The sequence below is a fragment of the Choloepus didactylus genome, chromosome 21, assembly GCF_015220235.1.
Source record: "Choloepus didactylus isolate mChoDid1 chromosome 21, mChoDid1.pri, whole genome shotgun sequence".
In the NCBI taxonomy this organism is placed as follows: domain Eukaryota; kingdom Metazoa; phylum Chordata; class Mammalia; order Pilosa; family Megalonychidae; genus Choloepus; species Choloepus didactylus.
Genome location: NC_051327.1, coordinates 21,792,090 through 21,817,175, shown reverse-complemented (window position 1 = coordinate 21,817,175; position 25,086 = coordinate 21,792,090). Strand labels below are relative to the sequence as shown.

Genomic DNA, 25,086 nt, shown 5'->3' with positions numbered 1-25,086 from the left:
AGAGCAATTTACAAGCTCAGTTCAAGCATAACTCAAACACTTCTCAAAAACACCTCAACTGAGTTTTATTATTTAATCTCCTTGCATGTAAGAAAGCAAATTGACACACAGCCAATGTACAAACTATCACTGCATTGTAACTCTGAAAAACCATGGCTTTCCAAAAATACCAGGCCTTTATATTGTACCAAAACTCAAAATCAAAACAAACAGAAAAAAATAAAAATATTCCATTCAAACTGCCTGAGATAAAAACAAGCTGTAAGGGAAATATTAAATATTACATAGGACAGTACAAAAACACTCCAAAATACATATTTAAGATGGAAATGAAGTAAAAGTGTTTAATTAGAGATTGAACAAAGCTAGACTTCTTTTTAAAGTAATTGATATTTTTACAAAAATAATTTGATTAATACTAATGCCCTTGAAATAGAGAAAGAACATGAACATAACTCAATGTGTTTATTAGGAATATAAAGGCAGCAAAATGAACAGAGGGCATTAAGAAATTCTGATATTTAAGTAAGTTATAGTCTTTGTTTCAAACAATCAGTTTATGCATAAAAAATAAGCTAATAATCACAGGATACCAAGTTTATAAAGGGGGAAGAGTAACAGTGGGCTACTGCAATAATCTGACTGTTTCTCTCTATCAACCACCATTATCATTCAATTTACACATGGACAATTCATTCAATGCCTTGACCTCTCAGTTCTTTGACCTCATTTCTAATAATCTTTTCTGTGACCCTAACTTAGCAACCATGCCCATGGGTCTAGACCTAACTTATCCATTAGCGACAATTATATTCTGTCCAAAACCTTGACTTGAACCTCTCCTTTTCTGTCTACCGGCCCTTTTATTTCTACCTCACTTAACCTCAACACTCTAATCCATCAAGTGTCCAACTTGGCCCTCCAAATCCATTGACAATACCACTTTTCCAGCTTCCTCCCCGAACCACAGGTCCTTATCACCACCATTCCCTCCCTCGACAGCTGAGATCCTTCACTATCATCACTCTCATGCTTCTTTACCTAAGGTATTAGTTAACCAAACCTCAGGGCTGGTTAAAAACTATCTGCCCAAAAGATTCCAAAAGGAGCCAAGAGGTCACTCTGGTGGGCACTCTTACGTACAATACAGACAACCCTTTTTAGGTTCTAATGAATTGGGGTAGCTGGTGGTGGATACCTGAAACTATCAAACTACAACCCAGAACCCATGAATCTTGGAGACAATTGTATAAAAATGTGGCTTATGAGGGGGTACAGTGGGATTGGGGGGGGCCATAGGGATCACACTCCTGTTTGTCTAATTTGTGGATCGATGAGTGGAAAGGTGGGGGAAGGAAACAAACAAAAAACAAACAGACAAGGGCACCCAGTGTTCTTTTTTACTTTAGTTGCTCCTTCTCACTTTAATTATTATTCTGGTTATTTTTGTGTGTGTGGTAATGAGGGTGTCGGGGATTGATTTTGGTAATGAATGTACAACTACGTAATGGTACTGTGAACAATCAAATGTACGATTTGTTTTGTATGACTGCGTGGTATGTGAATATATCTCAATAAAATGAATAATTAAAAAAAAATAAATAACCTCCAAAGTAGAGAAAACACACAACCACAATGACTGGCCTCATTTTATTTTTATTGGTCTCAGCACCACCCAAGAACCCCCTACATTTCCCTGGTTGATACACATTCAGAGGGCACTCACAGCTTTTCCTCCTGTCCAAACTTCCAACACATCTTCCTATCCCTCTCTTTCAAGTGAGGATTTTGCCTTCTACTTGCTGAGAAAATAATCAGAAGCAAACTTTCTCATCTTACCACCACCGAATCCATCGGACTCTATAACCATATACCCTGCTTTTGCTCCTACAACTGTGCCATAGATCCCTGGCCTCTTGCTTGCCCAGGACTTTACTCCCAAAATTATCCTCTTGCTCCCCTCCATTATCAAATTTCTCCCCCCTACATATAAACAATGTACATATTGTATATTTACAAAAAAAAAAAGAACATCCAAAACCTTCCCTTGGTCCTGCAGATGTTCCCAAACAGCTACTACCCCATTTTTTCTGCTCCCTTGCAAAAAACTCTTCAAAAGAATTGTTTAAACTTGCTGTCTCCACTTTCTTCTCATTCCACAGAGATATGCCATTGCCATTCCACCAAAACTGCTTCTTTCAAAGTCACCAAGGACCTTGTGCTGCTGAATATAAATTCTCCCAGTCTTCATCTTACTCAATTTATATGCACCATTAATTAAATATAATCTTCTTGGAACTCCTTCACCTGACTTTCAGAATGCTCCTCTCTCCTGGATCTCCTCCTACTCACTCATTAAGTTCTTCTCAGTTTCCTTCACTGGTTCTTCCTCATTTCCCTGACTTCTCAAGGCTGCAGTGCCTCAAGGTGTATTCCTTGTGCCACCTTCTCCTCTCTCTTTTCAAATTCTAGAGGATCTCATCTAATCTCATGGCTTTAAATACTATCCATATAATGAGTTCTCCTAAATTTGTATCTCCAGCCTGGTAACTCTCTTGAACTCCAAGATCTGCATACCCACCTGCCTACTTGATATCTCCACTTAGATATACACTAACAACTCAAACCATATCCAAAAGTGAATCCTGATTTTCCTCCTCCAAGCCTGCTCTTCCTGTAGTCTTTCCCATTTAGGTTGATAGTAATTCCATTTTTCCAGTTAATCAGGCCAAAATCAGAGGCATCCTTGACTCCCTTCTTCTTCCATACTCCATACTGAATCATTCTAAATCCTGTATGCTCTTGTTTGAAAATCTACCTTGGGTCCCACTACTTCTCACAACAGCCACTGTTATCATCCAGGTGCAAGCCTCCATCATCCCTTCCTGGATGACTGGTAACTGCAGGAGCCTTCTAACCAATTTCCATGCTTTCATGGAATTGGCCCTTTACAATACATTCTCAACATACTGCCAGAGTGATCGTTTTTAAAGGTTAAATCAGATTATATCATTTATCTCTCAAAACACTAGAGTGATTCTCCATCTCACTCTGTGTGAAAACCAAAGTCTACAGATGAACACAATATCCCACCTAATCTGGCTCCTCTATTTCTCTCTGAGCCCAACTCCTACTACTGATTGTTCATTGTGACTTCCCCCACTAGAAATTTAAGCTTTGTGAGGGCAGGGATTCTATCTTGTTCATACTAAATTCCCAGTGCTCCCACAGGCCAGGACTTTATCCAACTTTCTCCACGTTGTTCCCCTAGAACCAAGAACAATGCCTGCCTTATAACAGGTTTTGCTGACTGGCTTAGATGATTAGGTAACTAATGATGTGATCAAGGATGACAGACAGACAACTCTGAATGGGAAGACAAGCATAAGATGGTCAAATACAGAGCAAACGCAACCTCTCTTGACAGCCCTGCTCATCATGCAATCGCCACTCAATTAGGAACCTTTTACAGAAGAGAAGTGTTACATTGTGGAATTATCTGTTATAATAGGATGATTCCTTCTGAACAATCTGTGGTTAAAAAAAATAAAAACAAATAAAGCACTGTTACTACAGGTCACTTGACAGGCACATAGAGAGCACATAGAGAAATCACTGTTCTTAGAGAACAGTTCTTCACAATGGTTTTCATTGTAATAAGATTGTCTGTAACTAAATTCTAAAGTAGTTTAAATGTCCACAAGGGAAGAGTGAAAGAAGTAAGAAGGGAGTTGGGAGGAGAGAAGAAGAAAAACCAAAACAATTTAACTTGAGGATAAAAAGCTTCTAAAATTTCAGGTCTCACTTCTTCCTTCTTAGTGTTTTTATACCAACAATTAGAAAAGTCTCTGATACATAAAAAAAGACCTTCTCAGGAAAAGTTACAAGCCCAAACATGTGTTAAGCTCACATTCATATTCAGGAGTGGGCACTGGGTAAACTTCATTAGGCTATAGTGTCCAGTTAGAGTTTGGAATGTCACACAATGCAAATTTTTTTCTTTTTAACTGAAGGGCACACACCCTTTTGTTATAGAAACATTATTATCTGAATGCCAAAACTTTAGAGACAAGCTTACATGCTTCAACAGATGGCTTGATGGTATTTTTTTTTAAAGTTAGGAACTATGGAACTTTGCTTTAGCTGACAGTAGATGTATATGTGGGCTTAAAGGTATCCACTGAATGTGACCTGGTGATTTGGTGATGCCTGGGCTTTGTTTTTATTTTTTTTAGTTTGGAAAGCTATTTTATGTACTAATAATGAAAGCATCATAAGTTGATAAATGTCAGTGGAGAGTATCCCTTCACCACACACTGCTCCCAAAATAAGTCAACAGTAGTCACATTAAAAAAGCACATAGGAAAAAATCTAGTATTTACTACTATTTACACAAGCTATATAGATCATGCTAATCTGAATGGAGTGGCCAGTCTTTAGAGTCTAACACGATGCAATTCTTAACTAGCTTTAAATTCTAAACAGCATAACTGGGAGTAAAAATCAAAGTAAAAAGCATTTTACCTTTCCAAACCAGCCATTTCCAATTTCCTGTATATAGTTTAGACTGTGGCGTGCAACTTGAGATTTCAAACCTTCTGTAGAGAAAAGAATATTAAAAATTAAATATAAGTATCTATCAAATTAAGTAAATATTCTTATTAAAATCGATATATCACCTATGAAGGACAAACACTAACCTAAGTTTACTGCTTGGCCTAGAAAAGGTAGAAATAAATATGCAAAATATCTCTTTCACACTAATAATGTCAAAAGAGCTTCAAGTTCTAAAACTGACAATACTTTTGAATGGGTAAAACTTACTCCTGATTCTTTAATACCTTGCACTGTTGATTTCTGATTCAACTACTCTATTGTGAAGCATCACCACAATCAAAACACTGAATATCTCCATCACCAAAAGTTTTCTATGGCCCCTTTGTCATCCATCCCTCCTCACTCCATCTCCAAGTCACCACTATCTGCTTTCTGTACTATAGATTAACTTGCATTTTCTAAAATTTTGTATAAGTGGAATTATACAGTATGTACTCTTTTTGGGAGTTTTGCTTATTTTAGATTCAACCAAGATGTGTCATGTACCAAAAGTTTATTCCTATTTATCACTGAATTAAATTCCACTAGATGGGCATCTGGGTTATTTCCACATTGAGGCTATCACCAAAAAAGCTGCTATGGACATTTGTGCACAAGTCTTTGTACAGATACATGCTTTTATTTCACTTGGATAAATACCAAGGAGTGGAATGGCTGATCATATATATAGTAGGTGTTTGTTTAACTTTTTAAGAAACCACCAAGCTGTTTTAGATATCAGCAGTTTATGAGCGCTCCAATTACTCCATTGGAAGCATTGGTAAGAGTTGGTAAAGCTGGTCTTTTTAATTTTAGACATTCTTAGAGGTGAATAGTGGTAACTTAATTTTCATTTCCCTAGTGACTAATGATGTTCAACATGTTTTCATTTGCTTATTTGCCATCTGTATATCTTCTCTGGTGAAGTATCTGTGCAAATCTTTGCCTAATTTTTATCGGATTGTTTTCTTATTATTGAGCTTTGAGACTTCTTTATATTCTGAAAACAAGTTCTCTATCAGATATGCAATTTGTAAATCTTTTCTCCCAGTCTATGGCTTCCAAAGAGCAGAAGTGTTGAGTTTTTATGAAGTCCAATTTGTCAACTTGTTCCTTGGCGAACCATGCTTCTAGTGTCGTATCTAATAAATCTTTGCTTAACTGAAAGTCACAAAGATTTTCTCCTAGAAAGTTTTAGGTTTATGATGCCTTTTGAGTTAATTTTTACATATGGTGCAAGGGCATGGATCAAAGTTCAGTTATGTGCACACGGATACCCTACTGTTCCAGCACCATTTGCTGAAACGACTAACTTTTGTCCACTGAATTGCCTTTGCACCTTTGTTCAAATCAACTGATCAAAGAGAGACGGCCACAGTGAAAATGGCAGAGTAGATCTCCAGAGGCCATCCCTCCCAGAGACACAGAAACAAGGCAAAAAAAAATGTCAGAATCAATCTTATCAGAATGCCTGAAGACGGCCAATGGCTTATAGTAACCAAGTGAACACTTGGCTAGGAGAAAGGCCACTGAAACAGTATATGAGATCCTTGTTGTGTTGCAAATTATCCTTGGTCCAGCCTCCTCTCTAGTGCAGCCCATGTTCCCAGCGTGGGTTAAGGGGTTCCAGAGGGAGCGCAGGAGACTTTGTTCCCAAGGAACTGTGTTTTATCGGTTTTGACCTGATTGGGATTTCTCAAAGGGCTGCTGCAAAGGGTTTCCCTTTGTTTTACCTAACTTGGAACTCAATTAGGGCTGAGCAGCTCATGGTCCTCAAAAACAATGAAAACCAAATGAATGAGACACTGCCATCTGCGGCAAAAAATAACAACTGGGAAAACACCAAAAGCCTGCCTGGGAGGAAAAGCTGCGGAATGAGATGTTTTTTGGGAAATAGGGGCTTTGGAAAGTTAATGGGTATATGGGGAACCTAGAAAGCCACATACATTCTCAGAGGAGGATGCATGCTCAGAAAAGACCTGAGAATACCAGGGGCTTTTGCTGCAGCTGGTCCCTGGGCTCGTACAAACAGGACGCGAAGGCACTGGCAGAGTTGTAAACAATCTGGCTAAGCGTCAAAGGACTGCCCCCAAGTAGAGCCAATCGGCAAAGACCCGGAGTGCAATATTTGAGAAACAAGAAAATATGGCCCATTCACAGGGAAGAAAAAAAAAAAATGAAGAGAAACTGTCCCTGAGAAGCACAGACATTGGGCTTACTAAACAAACACTTTTGAGTCAAATTTCAAATATGATCAAGAAGCTAAAGGAAACCAGGACAATGTCTTATATAGAAAATATCAATAAAGAGACAGAAATTACGGAGCTAAAAAGTATAACTGAAAAATTCACTAGAGGAGTTCAACAGCAGATTTGAGAAGGCAGGAGACAGAATCTGCAAACTTGAAGATAAGTCAAATGAAATTATCCAGTCTGAGGAGCAGAAAGAGAAAGGAATGAAGAAAAATGAACAAAGCCTAAGAGACTTGTGGGACACCATCAAGCATATCAACATTCACATAATAGGAATCTCAGAAGGAAAGAAAAGGGACAGAGAGGATATTTGAAGATGTAATGGTCAAAAACTTTCCAAATTTGATAAAAGACATGAATCTGCACATCTCAGAAACTTAAACTTAACATACAGATTTAAAATATTAATTGTAATCTCCAAGGTAACCACTAAGAAAATAACTAAAAATATACAGAAAAGGAAATGAGAAGGGAATCAAAATGGTACACTACAAAAAAAAATCAGTTAAACACAAAAGAAGGCAGTAATGGAAGAACTGAGCAGAAAAGATACGACATACAGAAAACAAGTAGCAATATGGCAGAAGAAAGTCATGCATTAGCAGTAGTTACTTTAAATATAAATGGATTAAAACCTCCAATTAAAAGGCAGAGATTGGCAGAGTGGATTTAAAAATTGATCCATCTATATTCTGTCTCACTTTACATCTGAAGAAACAAAATGAAAGCAAAATACAGAATATATTCCATGCAAACAGTAACCAAAAGAGAACTAGGATGGCTATATTAACATCAGACAAAATAGATTTTAAGTCAAAAAAGGTTCTAAGAGAGGGGGATATAAGGGAGGGATACGGGATTCTTGGTAGTGGTATTGCTGTTTGACCTTATAATATTGTATGGTATGGTATCATTTTATTATCTTTCTTACTATCCTTTAACATAAAAATGTTTTGTCTCAGTAACGAATATGTTTGAGTGCTGATTGTAGTGATGAATGCACAACTGTATGATGATACCGTGAACTGACTGTACACTGTGGATGATTGTATGGTATGTGAATATATCTCTATAAAATTGTAGGAAAAAATATAAATAGAGATAAAAGTGCTGGAGAAAATATAGGCAGAGGAATGTACCTATTTACTGTCAGTGAGAAAGTAGAATGGTATAGCCTATCTGCAGGACAGTGTGGTGGTTCCACAAGAGGCTAAGTATGTGGGTTCCATAAGGTCCTGCAACCTCATTATGGGGTATGTACATGGAAGATCTGAGAACAGGGACAAGAATGGACATTTGCGTGCTGGTGTTTATGGAGGCGGTATTCATGATTTGCAATGGGTGGAGGTGGCCTAAGAGTACACCAATTTGGGTATCTGTGTGACACCTGCAACTCAGAGCTAGAGCTCAGCAGCTATGAACATCAGTATTACCTCATACAGCAACTGTTAAAAAAGCTGAAAAAGAGTCCAGACTTCAATTAGCGATATGAATGAAGCAGACCTGGTTAGGACTGAGGCAAATCACGTCAAAGGGTAAAGGAAAATATGGACTGTGTTTTAAAACTTCAACTTCTCTGTGACACCAAGGGAAAAGATGTTTCTTTGGTGCAGGATATATATCTTCTACAGCACACTAAGTAATTTAACTTGTACAGTCAGTTTATTCAAACATCATAGTCACGTGGAACTTTGAATAGGAAGTGAAATCTGGTAGGTTTGTAGAGGACAGTAGGAAACAGCAATACATCCCAAAAGTAATTTGGGCAAAGAATAAAAATACATTTGCAGGGCCCCCCTGAGGAGGTGGGCGGAAATGTGGAAATCTTGGATGTTCCCACCTAGTTTACTGCTGATATTCTCACGAACACTGAGGGCTGACAATTTGGTATGCCAGGCCCTCGAACGTGCGGCTTGCCCTTATGAAGCCTGTTACTGTAAAGGAGAGGCTAAGCCTACTTATAATTGTGCTTAAGAGTCTCCCCCAGAGAACCACTCTGTTGCTCATGTGGCCCTCTCTCTCTCTCTCTCTAGCTAAGACAACTCGGGAGGTGAATTCGCTGCCCTCCCCCCTAGGTGGGACCGGACACCTAGGGATATAAATTTCCCTAGCAACACAAGATATGATTCCCGGGAAGAGCTTGGATCTGGCATCATTGTGAAAACCTCATGGCTCACACTCCCTTTATCCCATGTATGGATGGATGAGTAGAGAAATGGGGACAAAAATTAAATGAAAAATAGGGTGGGATGGGGGGTGTGTGGAATGATTTGGGTGTTCTTTTTTATTTTTATTTTTTATTCTTATTTTTATTATTTTGGTGTTGAGGAAAATGTTCAAAAATTGATTGGGGTGATGAATGCACAGCTACATGATGGTACTGTGAACAGTTGATTGTACACCATGGATGATTTTATGGTATGTGAATATATCTCAGCAAAACTGAATTTTAAGAGAAAAAAAGGTTCTAAGAGACAAAGGAGGACATTATAGTCATAAAAGGATCATCAAGAAAATATAAAAATTTATAAACATAAATTCAACTAATGACAGAGCCCCAAAATACAAAAAGCATTTAAAGCCCCTTTCTCTGGAGTCACAACCAGCCCTGATGCAGGGCAGTTAGGAGCAGACCTGCCTGGGTCTTCCCCTATTTCTTTTTTGGGGGAGTCCCGCTGCTGGTTCAGCAACTACTTCATCCACAGAGAGACATTTCTTCAAAATTGAAATATTTATTTTTAGATTATAATAATAATATAAAACAATACAAACATATAAAATGGACAACAAAAAGCTCTCTCAGGGGAGGTAGCTCAGGTCAACTGTGGCCTTGGAGGAAAAGACTCTGAACTGCAAATTATACAAATTTTAGCTTTGTGATCTTGGGCAAATCACTTAAACTTTTAAAGCTTCCGTATCCTAGTAGGTAAAAAGGAGGTAATAACAGAACCTATCTCATGGAAATTAAATGACAAAACGACTAGGAAATACTTGGCACAGCAGAAACACTGAGCAAACCGCAGTTCAGGTTTTTTGTTTTTTAAATTAGTCTCTAGGTAATCTCACCTCCTGCAGCAGGTTCCCAAATCAGGGTCAAGGCCAGGGCCCACTGCTCATTTTGTAAATAAAAGTTCTACTGGAACGCAGCCACACCCATGATTTACATATTGTCAGGCTGCTTTTTCTGCTAAAAAGACAGAGTCGAGAGGCCTGCAAAGCCTAAAATATTTACTATATGGTTCTAAACAGAAAAAATTTGCCTTCTCTATCCTAGGGGTAACCACAGTTCAATATTTAGAGACATAAAAATAAGTTAGATTCGACCATAGACACTATAAAGACATTTGATAAATTCCAACAATACTGACTGAAAAACAAATTAAAATAGATAGTTAATTCCTTAACAAGATAAAATACGGGCTCCTCAGCCTAAGGGGCAGCAGCCCGCTTAATAGGGAACCACTCCCGTTAACGTCAGAACCAAGGCAAGAGAGCCACTCTCGCCACCAGTTTCACACTGTGTTTCATGAACTGGTCCTCGCAATTCACCAGGTGAAAGAAATCATCAGTTTAAAACAGGGAAGAAGAGGTAAAACCATGTCTCTGCAAATGATATATCTGGAAAACCTAAGAGTCAACTGAAAGAACTACAAATAAAAGAGTTCAGTAATGTGGGGATACAAGTAAAACCAACAGCTTTTATATAGAGAAACAACTATATAAACACATTATACATTATCGAAAGAAAAGACCACATTTGCAAAAGCAACACATAAAAGACCCCAGAATACATTTAACAGGATATGTGCAACATCTGCATGAAGCAAATTTTAATACTACTGAAGTACACAAAAGAACACTGGAACAAACAGTTAAGAGATGACATGTCTGCAAATAAGACAACCCAATTTCAAAGATGTCAATTTTGCCTTAATTTGTAAATTCAACATGATTGTAATAAAAATACCAATCTCTCCCCCAAAACCAGATCTTGATCCTATAGTTTATATTAAAAATTAAAAGTCAGGAAAATTCCTAAAACGAGCAAGGTAAGGGAAATAACACTAGTAGATGTTAAAATATTATTATGCTTTAATAATTAAAACAAGGTGACAGGGTACATGAATAGACAGAAAGACCAACAAACAGAATAGAAAATCCAAAACAAGACTCAAATGTACACAAGAATTTATATATGAAAAAGGTGACAACTCAAACTGTTAGGCAGCACCCCACCCCTGCCCCAAGAAATTCCGCAAGTCCCATGAGATGAGCCACCGCCCCCCGCACTTAGGAATTCTGAAAGTGCAAGAATGTTTAAAATTATAAACTTTCCCACTCCCAGGTGTCTGCTGCCCAGTGCCCACTCCCAAGCTCCTGCTCCTACGCCACCCAGTGGGAACCTGCCAGCTACCCCCTCCCCAGAGTAGCCACTGAGAAACTGCCAGCCAGGACCCACCAGCTCCCCATCCCCAGACAACCACCCTGCACAGGCCCTACCGCCCCCCGGCTCGGGGCTGTCACCATCCTAGGCTCCAGCCCGCAGCCCGCCTGTGCACGGCCGCACGATAAAGCTCCTTTGATTGAGGGCTAATCTCGACTCTTCCTGGTAGAAAAACCTAACACAAACCAGAAAGGAAAAAATGGAACATTCAACATGGTTTGAGGACAGGTGGTCATTTGGAATAACATAACGTTCTACCCAGAACTTCACAATGTACAACTGGATTCATTTTCAAAGAATGAAAGATTTCCATGTGGAAAATTAAAACATACAACTTCTGGCAGATGAGATTAGAATTTACCTACAACCATGGAGCACAAAAGCACTCTCAACTGTAGCTGACTTAAAACTCAGAAACCAGGGAAGATTAATAAATTTGACTATATTAAAACAAACAAACAAAAACTTCCTCATGATACCTCCCCACACACACACAAATAACATAAGACATAAGCAAAATCAAGAAACAAATGACATGGGAAAAAATATTTACAGCTCATATCACAGACAAAGGGATAATCTCCCTAACATATAAAATGTTCCTAGATATCAACAAGAAAAAGGCCATCAATCTAACTGTAGATTAGATTGATATCAGACAGTTTACAGCCATGGATAAAACACATGTCTCTCAAACATATGATACAAATTAAAGAGGATGAATCAGCAGATGGCTCCCTCCTCTAACATCAACCACGGACAAACTGTGGTGGAAACATGGAATCCAGGAAACAATAACAAAACTGTGAGAAAACCCTGGGAAAACAAAAGGCTGCAGGTGGAGGGCAGGAGCAGGTGACCACACCCTGGGGGAGAGACAGGGGTGCAAGCTCTCTTATGAAAGGATCGAGGATTAAATCCCCCGGATTCTGCACTTATCTCTTGACCTCCACTGCATTAGGGAAGAGCTGACTAGCTTTGGTGATTCACTCCTCCACCAGCCACTTCCCCTCTCCAAATCCTTGGGGCCATTGGCTAACAATGTAGGAAGAATCGCTCCTAAAATCACTTCTCCCTGGGGAGCTACAGAAAGAGACATGGAGAGAGATTAACTGATAGGAAGACAATACTGTAAAGATGTCAGTGCTCTGTGAATTATATGCAGTGCAATTCCAATAAAATCCCGACAGGTTTTTTATGGACAAGCTGATTCTAAAATTTATATAAGGAGTGAAGTAAACGGGGAAAAATAAAAGAACCTAGAATAGCCAAGAAACTTCTGAAAAACAAGGAGAGGGCTCTTGTTCTACAAATTAAGAGAATTTATTATGAAGCTACTATAATTAAGAGAGTGAAGTACTGGGTCAAGGAATAGACAAATTAACCAATGAAAATTGAATACAGAGCCTTGAAACAGACCCACACATATACGGGAATTAAAAAGTGGAGGGAAAAGGAAGAGTCAGTAAATGAAACTGGAAAAAAATAGCCATCCACAAGGGAAAATGAAATTGGATTCCCTCCTAATACCATACACAAAACCAATTCAGGATGGGTTATAATCAAATGTCAAAAGCAAAACTTTAAAACTCAAAAAACAAAGTAGGTAAGTATCATATTTCAGTCATAGCATAGGGAAGGATTTAAGACACAAAAAGTTCTTTCTAAAAAAGAAAGTCAAATATGACTATTAAAATTAGGAAATCTGTGCATCAAAAATCCTTTCAGTAAAATGAAAAAAGAGCAAACTGGGAAAAATATTTGCAACATATAATTTACAAAAAAATTAATATCAACAATGTATAAAGAACTCATACAAATCAATAAGAAAGTACAGAAACCTGAATAGGAAAAATGCACAAAAGACATGAGCATTTCGTAGAAAAAGAAAAATACATGGTCAGTAAACACGGGGCATCTTCTCCCACTCTCTTTAGTGATGAGGCAATGAGGAGATACCATGTGACATCCACCGGACAGGAGTATAAATTGGTACAACTCCTGTGGAGGTTAAGGTGGCAAAATCCACCAAAATTACAAAGGCATATAAACTTTTGACCCACTTCTGAAAATGTAATCTACAAATATACCAGCACACAAGTAAAACAGCATAGTTACCAGCTTTATTTTTAATAGTGTAAGATTAGGAACAATGGAAATATCAATCAATGGGAGACTGGTTAAATAAGTTGTGCTAAATTCATTCACTTTAAATAGTAAGAATCTGTAAGCAAGACTAAATAAACTCTATTGATATGGAAAGATCTCTAAGGTACTGGTGAAATTCAAAAAGCTAGAGGCAGAACAATATATTCACCATGCTACCTTGGCGTTTAAAAAAAAGGTAAAGTTGAGGGGTCGATATCTGCATCAAAAAAACTCTGGAAAGACGGGTAAGAAACCAAGAACAGAGATTACTTAGAAAGTTGTGAGTAGGAACTGAGGTCTGATTCAAGGATTAAATGAAGACTTTTCACTATAAAAACCTTTTTATGCTTTGGTTTCTGAACCATGGGAATTTATCTATTCATAAAATAAAAATACATTTTAAAAAGAGAGGAAAAAAACTGGCAAAGCTCCTTCTAAACTTGCTTGCAAACACGTGGCATTCCTTTTTTATTTAACACAACACAAATATCTTCCATAGTCTAATATAGATCGCCTTTGTCTTTTTATAGGATTACATAAGATTCCTCATATGGATTTGCCACAATTAAACAATTTACACACTGATAGATACTTAATCAGTTTCCACTTTCCACTGCCAAACAAAGCTGCAATAAATCCCTTTGTACACTGTATTTGCACACTTACCCAATTAGTTCCTAAAGATAAACTGCTAAAAGTAGAATTGCTGGAACACACTTTACATTTTGATACACACTGTCAGCCTGGCCTCCAAGAAGGACGTCATCACCGATTACAGCTCCACTAACTGGAGTGACCGTGTGGAGGGCACCTGCTCCCCTCCACGCACACTTCACAATCACTACCCAGTGTCATTTCTTTTCCTCTTTATTTATTTGTTATCAACTTACTTTAAATTTGCATTTCTTTAATTAATAATGAAGCCCTTATGTTTACAGGCTATTTGAATTTCTCTCCATGAATTTCTTCCTTCATATCCTCAAATTTTCTACTGGAGTGCTATTCTCTGACACATTTATTTGCACTTTAAAATATAAAGATTTTAAATACTCTTTGTAGCTTACACATATTTTTGCTACTTTGTCAAATTTTTTTATAATGTCTTTTTCCATGTAAAATATTTCAGTTGATACATCAAATTCATCAATATTTTCTTCATTGTTTCTAGATTTGGTATCAAGCCTGAAAAGGTCTCTTACATCCAAATATAATAAAAAAATATTCTGTGAAAATTCCATGCAGAGAAACTTCAAATGATTTTTTTTTTCTCCTTCTTAAGAAGGATTTCAGAATAGATAGCTTCAGTAAAACAGAAAGGGGGTTATATATACATAACTTGGGGTGGCTGCCCAGGTCACTATAATATCTCAGTGATGTGTCTGTCTGTGGTCCTGTCCATACACAATACATCTTGAAGAGAAGCTGTCTCTTCTGTGCCCCCACCTTCCTGCCTACAGTGACTGATCCAAATCACATAACTCAGCTCAAGCCAACAGCGTGTCACCCCACGATTTTTCTTCCTGGTCTGAGAAAAGAAAAGCTCCTTTCCTCTCTGGTTGTAAAACAACAAGACTTTAGACTGGGAGCTACTGGGAGCCATGCTCCTGAGAAAAGCAGCCAGTCTGAGAGATTGTGGCAGTGTGCAAGGAGAAGAGAAAATGAAGAATGAATATAAAAGATGGATGGTGTTCGAGTCCCAAGCTCTAGATATCTCTAAGGACAGCCTAACCCCGATTCTTTCTGTGGTCTACTTTCATGTATCAGAAAACTCTCTTTTCTACTTATGCTAATCTGAGGTTCCTATTACTTCAAATTAATTCATGGCTGTTAAACTATAGGACTTAAGTATAAAGAAAAGGAATTTATCAGGTAAACAAAGATAGAGTTTATAGAGATACACATGTTTAAATTATCCCAAGGGTATGTTAGATTCCTTTTAAACTTTATTACTTTGTTATAATAATAAGGGTATTGTTATTTACAGAAATCAAAAGCTAAGTACGACATGTCATTGTTTTAATGTTGGAAAATCTACAAGTACTGAGTATGCCTTACTTTAAAAATATTTTATATGAAACATGCCAGTCATGTCATGTTTTAATCTCACTTTTTCTTTTACTCACGCATGCCTACAGTAGCATAACCAACTGTCGTGTCTATACTGTCCTAAACATCCACTACTGAGCATGCCGTTTCACAAAAGGCAGGCTTGGCACTTACAAAGACTTAAACAGCCTTCTTTGCACAGTCTTAGAAATCCTCAACTCTTGAATTGTTAGTCATATTCTATTTTCTAACAAGAAACCAGTAATACCTGAACAAACCTCTATCTCAGGAAGCTTTAGTCGACCTGATCAAAAAAAGCCCTTTCCCAAAACAAAGGACATCCCAATGGAAGACGGCAGTGCCGTACTGGACAAGGCAAGCAGTGTGTGGACTAGCACCCAGCCTACCAAACAGAGCCCACAAGCTCTGCCGAGTGCTCAATTCAGATGAATCAAGGAGACCAGTTTTTTTCTTATGCCAGACCCAAGGTCCAGAAAGGAAAAGACTCAGCTTTTGCGGGAAAGCAACGGGCCTGACCACTAGAATCCAGCTTGGCTGGGGAGCAGGAGGAAGAGAAATAATCAAGCAAAGGAGAGCGAGATCAGCAGCAAGGCTCCCATCCTCCTTTCTCAGAAATAATCCAAGAAAATATGACCTGAAGATGGCCAGGTCTTACCTACAGCAGGCTGAAATTGTGATGGAGCTGGCAGTGAAATATTAGGTACTGAAAGCGTGAAAACTTCTGCAGGGGACTGAACAGAGGGAGTGTCTTCTGCGGGTGGGGTGAAATCTATTTCATCATCAAAATTATCTTCAAATTCCTAAAATAAAAGAAAAGTCATAAATCTAAGTTAACTTTATAAAAAGTATTTGCTAACATTTAAGATACAAACATTCATTTACTGATTTGGAACAAACTACAATAAATTTTTTTTTTCAATTTAAAATTACTTCAAGTAAAAAGCATTTGTAATTGTATTCCCCAACCCAAAGGGGAGAATAAATTAGATTTGAAAATAAATTAATGTTTTAAATAACTTTCACTGACAGCTTGTAATGCAAAATTTTCTAAAATGACGATATGCTTAAAAATATATAAACACTCATTTAGGCTCAAAGGTTTGCTTATAAATTACTATGGTTTAAACTATACTTTTTATTATTTATTCACTTTCAAAAATCTCTTTGCATACTGAATGAAAACACTTTATTTTTAATTGTATATGCGTTTCTAGTTGCAATGTGATTTCTATCAAAATAAGGAAAGGTAAAAGACCCAAAAAAGATACTTTAAACTGAGTCCTATTTCTCTGGAAAGCCAACAATAGAAAATATACTAAACTGGGTAGAAAATCATCAGGATCTAAACCAGGAAGGTCAGTATAAAACAGCATGGCGAGAGGCGGGGCAAGATGGCGGACTAGTGAGCTGTATGTTTTAGTTACTCCTCCAGGAAAGTAGGTAGAAAGCCAGGAACTGCGTGGACTGGACACCACAGAGCAATCTGACTTTGGGCATACTTCATACAACACTCATGAAAACGTCAAACTGCTGAGATCAGCGAAATCTGTAAGTTTTTGTGGCCAGGGGACCCGCACCGCTCCCTGCCAGGCACAGTCCCGTGGGAGGGGGGGCTGTCAGCTCCGGGAAGGAGAAGGGAGAACTGCAGTGGCAGCCCTCATCGGAAACTCATTCTACTGATCCAAACTCCAACCATAGATAGACTGAGACCAGACACCAGAGAATCTGAGAGCAGCCAGCCCAGCAGAGAGGAGACAGGCATAGAAAAAAACAACACGAAAAACTCCAAAATAAAAGCGGAGGATTTTTGGAGTTCTGATGAACATAGAAAGGGGAAGGGCAGAGCTCAGGCCCTGAGGCTCATATGCAAATCCCAAAGAAAAGCTGATCTCTCTGTCCTGTGGACCTTTCCTTAATGGCCCTGGTTGCTTTGTCTCTTAGCATTTCAATAACCCATTAGATCTCTGAGGAGGGCCCTTTTTTTCAATCCTTTTTTCTTTTTCTAAAACAATTACTCTAAGAAGCCCAATACAGAAAGCTTCAAAGACTTGCAATTTGGGCAGGTCAAGACAAGAGCAGAACTAAGAGAGCTCTGAGACAAAAGGCAATAATCCAGTGGCTGAGAAAATTCACTAAACACCACAACTTCCCAAGAAAAGGGGGGTGTCTGCTCTCAGCCATCATCCTGGTGGACAGGAAACACTCCTGCTCGTCGCCAGCCTCATAGCCCAGAGCTGCCCCAGACAACCCAGTGTGATGGAAGTGCTTCAAATAACAGGCACACACCACAAAACTGGGTGTGGACATTAGCCTTCCCTGCAACCTCAGCTGATTGTCCCAGAGTTGGGAAGGTGGAGCAGTGTGAATTAACAAAGCCCCATTCAGCCATCATTTCAGCAGACTGGGAGACTCCATACACAGCCCAGCAGCCCAGAACTGCCCTGGGGGGACGGCACTCACCTGTGACATAGCACAGTCATCCCTCTACAGAGGACCCGGGGTGCACAGCCTGGAAGAGGGGCCCACTTGCAAGTCTCAGGAGCCGTAGGCCAATACCAAGGACTTGTGGGTCAGTGGCAGAGACAAACTGTGGCAGGACTGAACTGAAGGATTAGACTATTGCAGCAGCTTTAAAACTCCAGGATCACCAGGGAGATTTGATTCTTAGAGCCACCCCCCCTCACTGACTGCCCAGAAACACACCCCATATACGGGGCGGGCAACACCAACTACACACGCAAGCTTGGTACACCAACTGGACCCCACAAGACTCACTCCCCCACTCACCACAAAGGCTAAGCAGGGGAGAACTGGCTTGTGGAGAACAGGTGGCTCGTGGACGCCACCTGCTGATTAGTTAGAGAAAGTGTACTCCACGAAGCTGTAGATCTGAAAAATTAGAGATAAGGACTTCAATTGGTCTACAAATGCTAAAAGAACCCTATCAAGTTCAGCAAATGCCACGAGGCCAAAAACAACAGAAAATTATAAAGCATATGAAAAAACCAGACGATATGGATAACCCAAGCCCAAGCACCCAAATCAAAAGATCAGAAGAGACACAGCACCTAGAGCAGCTACTCAAAGAACTAAAGATGAACAATGGTACCATAGTACGGGAGACAAAGGATATCAAGAAGACCCTAGAAGAGCATAAAGAAGACATTGCAAGACTAAATAAAAAAATGGATGATCTTATGGAAATTAAAGAAACTGTTGACCAAATTAAAAAGATTCTGGACACTCACAGTACAAGACTAGAGGAAGTTGAACAACGAATCAGTGACCTGGAAGAAGACAGAATGGAAAATGAAAGCATAAAAGAAAGAATGGGGAAAAAAATTGAAAAAATCGAAATGGACCTCAGGGGTATGATAGATAATATGAAACGTCCAAATATAAGACTCATTGGTGTTCCAGAAGAGGAAGAAAAGGGTAAAGGTCTAGGAAGAGTATTCAAAAAAATTGTTGGGTAAAACTTCCCAAATCTTCTAAACAACATAAATACACAAATCATAAATGCTCAGCGAACTCCAAATAGAATAAATCCAAATAAACCTACTCAGAGACATATTCTGATCACACTGTCAAACATAGAAGAGAAGGAGCAAGTTCTGAAAGCAGCAAGAGAAAAACAATTCACCTCATACAAAGGAAACAGCATAAGACTAAGTAGTGACTACTCAGCAGCCACCATGGAGGCGAGAAGGCAGTCGCACGATATATTTAAAATTCTGAGTGAGAAAAATTTCCAACCAAGAATACTTTATCCAGCAAAGCTCTCCTTCAGATTTGAGGGAGAGCTTAAATTTTTCACAAACAAACAAATGCTGAGAGAATTTGCTAACAAGAGACCTGCCCTACTGGAGATACTAAAGAGAGCCCTACAGACAGAGAAACAAAGAAAGGACAGAAAGACTTGGAGAAAGGTTCAGTACTAAAGAGATTCGGTATGGGTATAATAAAGGATATTAATAGAGAGAGGGGAAAAATATGACAAACATAAACCAAAGGATAAGACGGCTGATTCAAGAAATGCCTTCACAGTTATAACATTGAATGTAAATGGATTAAACTGCCCAATTAAAAGATATAGATTCGCAGAATGGATCAAAAAAAATGAACCATCAATATGTTGCATACAAGAGACTCATCTTACACACAGGGACACAAAGAAACTGAAACTGAAAGGATGGAAAAAAATATTTCATGCAAGCTACAGCCAAAAGAAAGCAGGTATAGCAATATTAATCTCAGAGAACATAGACTTTAAATGCAGGGATGTTTTCAGAGACAAAGAAGGCCACTACATACTAATAAAAGGGGCAATTCAACAAGAAGAAATAACAATCGTAAATGTCTATGGACCCAATCAAGGTGCCACAAAATACATGAGAGAAACACTGGCAAAACTAAAGGAAGCAATTGATGTTTCCACAATAATTGTGGGAGACTTCAACACATCACTCTCTCCTATAGATAGATCAACCAGACAGAAGACCAATAAGGAAACTGAAAACCTAAACAATCTGATAAATGAATTAGATTTAACAGACATATACAGGACATTACATCCCAAATCACCAGGATACACATACTTTTCTAGTGCTCATGGAACGTTCTCCAGAATAGACCATATGCTGGGACATAAAACAAGCCTCAATAAATTTAAAAAGATTGAAATTATTCAAAGCACATTCTCGGACCACAATGGAACACAATTAGAAGTCAATAACCATCAGAGACTTAGAAAATTCACAAATACCTGGAGGTTAAACAACACACTCCTAAACAATCAGTGGGTTAAAGAAGAAATAGCAAGAGAAATTGCTAAATATATAGAGACGAATGAAAATGAGAACACAACATACCAAAACCTATGGGATGCAGCAAAAGCAGTGCTAAGGGGGAAATTTATAGCACTAAACGCATATATTAAAAAGGAAGAAAGAGCCAAAATCAAAGAACTAATGGATCAACTGAAGAAGCTAGAAAATCAACAGCAAACCAATCCTAAACCAAGTAGAAGAAATCACAAGGATTAAAGCAGAAATAAATGACATAGAGAACAAAAAAACAATAGAGAGGATAAATATCACCAAAAGTTGGTTCTTTGAGAAGATCAACAAGATTGACAAGCCCCTAGCTAGACTGACAAAATCAAAAAGAGATAAGACCCATATAAACAAAATAATGAATGAAAAAGGTGACATAACTGCAGATCCTGAAGAAATTAAAAAAATTATAAGAGGATACTATGAACAACTGTATGGCAACAAACTGGATACTGTAGAGGAAATGGACAATTTCCTGGAAACATATGAACAACCTAGACTGACCAGAGAAGAAATAGAAGACCTCAACCAACCCATCACAAGCAAAGAGATCCAATCAGTCATCAAAAATCTTCCCACAAATAAATGCCCAGGGCCAGATGGCTTCACAGGGGAATTCTACCAAACTTTCCAGAAAGAACTGACACCAATCTTACTCAAACTCTTTCAAAACATTGAAGAAAATGGAACACTACCTAACTCATTTTATGAAGCTAACATCAATCTAATACCAAAACCAGGCAAAGATGCTACAGAAAAGGAAAACTACCGGCCAATCTCCCTAATGAATACACATGCAAAAATCCTCAACAAAATACTTGCAAATCGAATCCAAAGACACATTAAAAAAATCATACACCATGACCAAGTGGGGTTCATTCCAGGCATGCAAGGATGGTTCAACATAAGAAAATCAACCAATGTATTACAACACATTAACAAGTCAAAAGGGAAAAATCAATTGATCATCTCAATAGATGCTGAAAAAGCATTTGACAAAATCCAACATCCCTTTTTGATAAAAACACTTCAATTTTTTTTTTTAATCATCATTTTATTGAGATATATTCACATACCACGCAGTCATACAAAACAAATTGTACTTTCGATTGTTTACAGTACCATTACATAGTTGTACATTCATCACCTAAATCAATCCCTGACACCTTCATTAGCACACACACAAAAATAACAAGAATAATAATTACAGTGAAAAAGAGCAATTGAAGTAAAAAAGAACACTAGGTACCTTTGTCTGTTTGTTTGCTTCCCCTACTTTTCTACACATCCATCCATAAACTAGACAAAGTGGAGTTTGGTCCTTATGGCATTCCCAATCCCACTGTCACCCCTCATAAGCTACATTTTTATACAACTGTCTTCGAGATTCATGGGTTCTGGGTTGTAGTTTAATAGTTTCAGGTATCCACCACCAGCTACCCCAATTCTTTAGAATCTAAAAAAGGTTGTCTAAAGTGTGCGTAAGAGTGCCCACCAGAGTGATCTCTCGGCTCGTTTTGGAATCTCTCTGCCACTGAAGCTTATTTCATTTCCTTTCACAACCCCCTTTTGGTCAAGAAGATGTTCTCCATCCCACGATGCCGGGTCTACATTCCTCCCCGGGAGTCATATTCCACGTTGCCAGGGAGATTCACTTCCCTGGGTGTCTGATCCCACGTAGGGGGGAGGGCAGTGATTTCACCTTTCAAGTTGGCTTAGCCAGAGAGAGAGGGCCACATCTGAGCAACAAAGAGGCATTCAGGAGGAGACTCTTAGGCACAAATACAGGGAGGCCTAGCCTCTCCTTTGCAGCAACCGTCTTCCCAAGGGTAAAACTTATGGTAGAGGGCTCAACCCATCAAACCACCAGTCCCCTATGTCTCTGGTCATGTTAGCAACCATGGAGGTGGGGTAGGCGAATACCCCTGCATTCTCCACAGGCTCCTCAAGGGGGCACTACATCTTTTTTTTTTTTTTTTTAACTTTCCCTTCTTTTTTCAAATCAACTGTATGAAAAAAAAAGTTAAAAAGAAAACAAACATACAATAAAAGAAAATTTCAAAGAGACCATAGCAAGGGAGTAAGAAAAAGACAACTAACCTAAGATAACTGCTTAACTTCCAACATGTTCCTACTTTACCCCAAGAAAGTTACATAATATAGCAACATTTCAGTGAACTTGTTCCTACTACATCCATCAGAAATTAACAGACCATAGTCATTTCTGGGCATCCCCAGAACGTTAAATAGCTTATCTGTTCTTCTTGGATTATTGTTCCCCCTTCCTTAATTGCTCTCTACTGCTAGTTCCCCTACATTCTACATTATAAACCATTTGTTTTACATTTTTCAAAGTTCACATTAGTGGTAGCATATAATATTTCTCTTTTTGTGCCTGGCTTATTTCGCTCAGCATTATGTCTTCAAGGTTCATCCATGTTGTCATATGTTTCACCAGATCGTTCCTTCTTACTGCCGCGTAGTATTCCATCGTGTGTATATACCACATTTTATTTATCCACTCATCTGTTGAAGGACATTTGGGTTGTTTCCATCTCTTGGCAATTGTGAATAATGCTGCTATGAACATTGGCGTGCAGATATCTGTTCGTGTCACTGCTTTCCGATCTTCCGGGTATATACCGAGAAGTGCAATCGCTGGATCGAATGGTAGCTCTATATCTAGTTTTCTAAGGAACTGCCAGACTGACTTCCAGAGTGGCTGAACCATTATACAGTCCCACCAACAATGAATAAGAGTTCCAATTTCTCCACATCCCCTCCAGCATTTGTAGTTTCCTGTTTGTTTAATGGCAGCCATTCTAACCGGTGTTAGATGGTATCTCATTGTGGTCTTAATTTGCATCTCTCTAATAGCTAGTGAAGCTGAACATTTTTTCATGTGTTTCTTGGCCATTTGTATTTCCTCTTCAGAGAACTGTCTTTTCATATCTTTTGCCCATTTTATAATTGGGCTGTCTGTACTATTGTCATTGAGTTGTAGGATTTCTTTGTATATGCAAGATATCAGTCTTTTGTCAGATACATGGTTTCCAAAAATTTTTTCCCATTGAGTTGGCTGCCTCTTTACCTTTTTGAGAAATTCCTTTGAGGTGCAGAAACTTCTAAGCTTGAGGAGTTCCCATTTATCTATTTTCTCTTTTGTTGCTTGTGCTTTGGGTGTAAAGTCTAGGAAGTGGCCTCCTAATACAAGGTCTTGAAGATGTTTTCCTACATTATCTTCTAGGAGTTTTATGGTACTTTCTTTTATATTGAGATCTTTGGTCCATTTTGAGTTAATTTTTGTGTAGGGGGTGAGGTAGGGGTCCTCTTTCATTCTTTTGGATATGGATATCCAACTCTCCCAGCCCCATTTGTTGAAAAGACCATTATGGCTCAGTTCAGTGACTTTGGGGGCCTTATCAAAGATCAGTCGGCCATAGATCTGAGGGTCTATCTCTGAATTCTCAATTCGATTCCATTGATCTATATGTCTATCTTTGTGCCAGTACCATGCTGTTTTGGCAACTGTGGCTTTATAATAAGCTTCAAAGTCAGGGAGTGTAAGTCCTCCCACTTCGTTTTTCTTTTTTAGAGTGTCTTTAGCAATTCGAGGCATCTTCCCTTTCCAAATAAATTTGATAACTAGCTTTTCCAAGTCTGCAAAGTAGGTTGTTGGAATTTTGATTGGGATTGCATTGAATCTGTAGATGAGTTTGGGTAGAATTGACATCTTAATGACATTTAGCCTTCCTATCCATGAACATGGAATATTTTTCCATCTTTTAAGGTCCCCTTCTATTTCTTTTAGTAGAGTTATGTAGTTTTCTTTGTATAGGTCTTTTACATCTTTGGTTAAGTTTATTCCTAGGTACTTGATTTTTTTTAGTTGCTATTGAAAATGGTATCTTTTTCTTGAGTGTCTCTTCAGTTTGTTCATTTCTAGCATATAGAAACATTACTGACTTATGTGCATTAATCTTGTATCCCGCTACTTTGCTAAATTTGTTTATTAGCTCTAGTAGGTGTATCGTTGATTTCTCAGGGTTTTCTAGATATAAGATCATATCATCTGCAAACAATGACAGTTTTACTAATTCTTTTCCAATTTGGATGCCTTTTATTTCTTTGTCTTGCCGGATTGCCCTAGCTAGCACTTCCAGCACAATGTTGAATAACAGTGGTGACAGCGGGCATCCTTGTCTTGTTCCTGATCTTAGAGGGAAGGCTTTCAGTCTCTCACCATTGAGTACTATGCTGGCTGTGGGTTTTTCATATATGCTCTTTATCATGTTGAGGAAGTTTCCTTCAATTCCTACCTTTTGAAGTGTTTTTATCAAAAAGGGATGTTGGATTTTGTCAAATGCTTTTTCAGCATCTATTGAGATGATCAATTGATTTTTCCCTTTCGAGTTTTTAATGTGTTGTAATACATTGATTGTTTTTCTTATGTTGAACCATCCTTGCATGCCTGGAATGAACCCCACTTGGTCATGGTGTATGATTTTTTAATGTGTCTTTGGATTCGATTTGCAAGTATTTTGTTGAGGATTTTTGCATCTATATTCATTAGGGAGATTGGCCGGTAGTTTTCCTTTTTTGTAGCATCTTTGCCTGGTTTTGGTATTAGATTGATGTTAGCTTCATAAAATGAGTTAGGTAGTGTTCCATTTTCTTCTATGTTTTGAAAGAGTTTGAGTAAGATTGGTGTCAGTTCTTTCTGGAAAGTTTGGTAGAATTCCCC

The 25,086-nt window shown here is 38.3% G+C and overlaps 1 protein-coding gene across 3 annotated transcripts in view; it reads right to left on the bottom strand.

Annotated features, from left to right (window-relative positions):
- The window catches only part of LMTK2 (lemur tyrosine kinase 2), a 141,451-nt gene that overhangs the window by 72,342 nt on the left and 44,023 nt on the right, over positions 1–25,086 (bottom strand). For all 3 annotated transcript variants that reach the window (XR_005213506.1, XM_037813840.1, XM_037813841.1), the window contains exons 3-4: positions 16,163–16,307; positions 4,525–4,598 (exon numbers count right to left, since the gene is read on the bottom strand). Coding sequence is in view for 2 of the 3 variants with exons in the window: in XM_037813840.1 (XP_037669768.1) it covers positions 4,525–4,598; positions 16,163–16,307 (219 nt within the window). In the remaining variant the exon portion in view is untranslated. The remainder of the gene's footprint in view (positions 1–4,524; positions 4,599–16,162; positions 16,308–25,086) is intronic.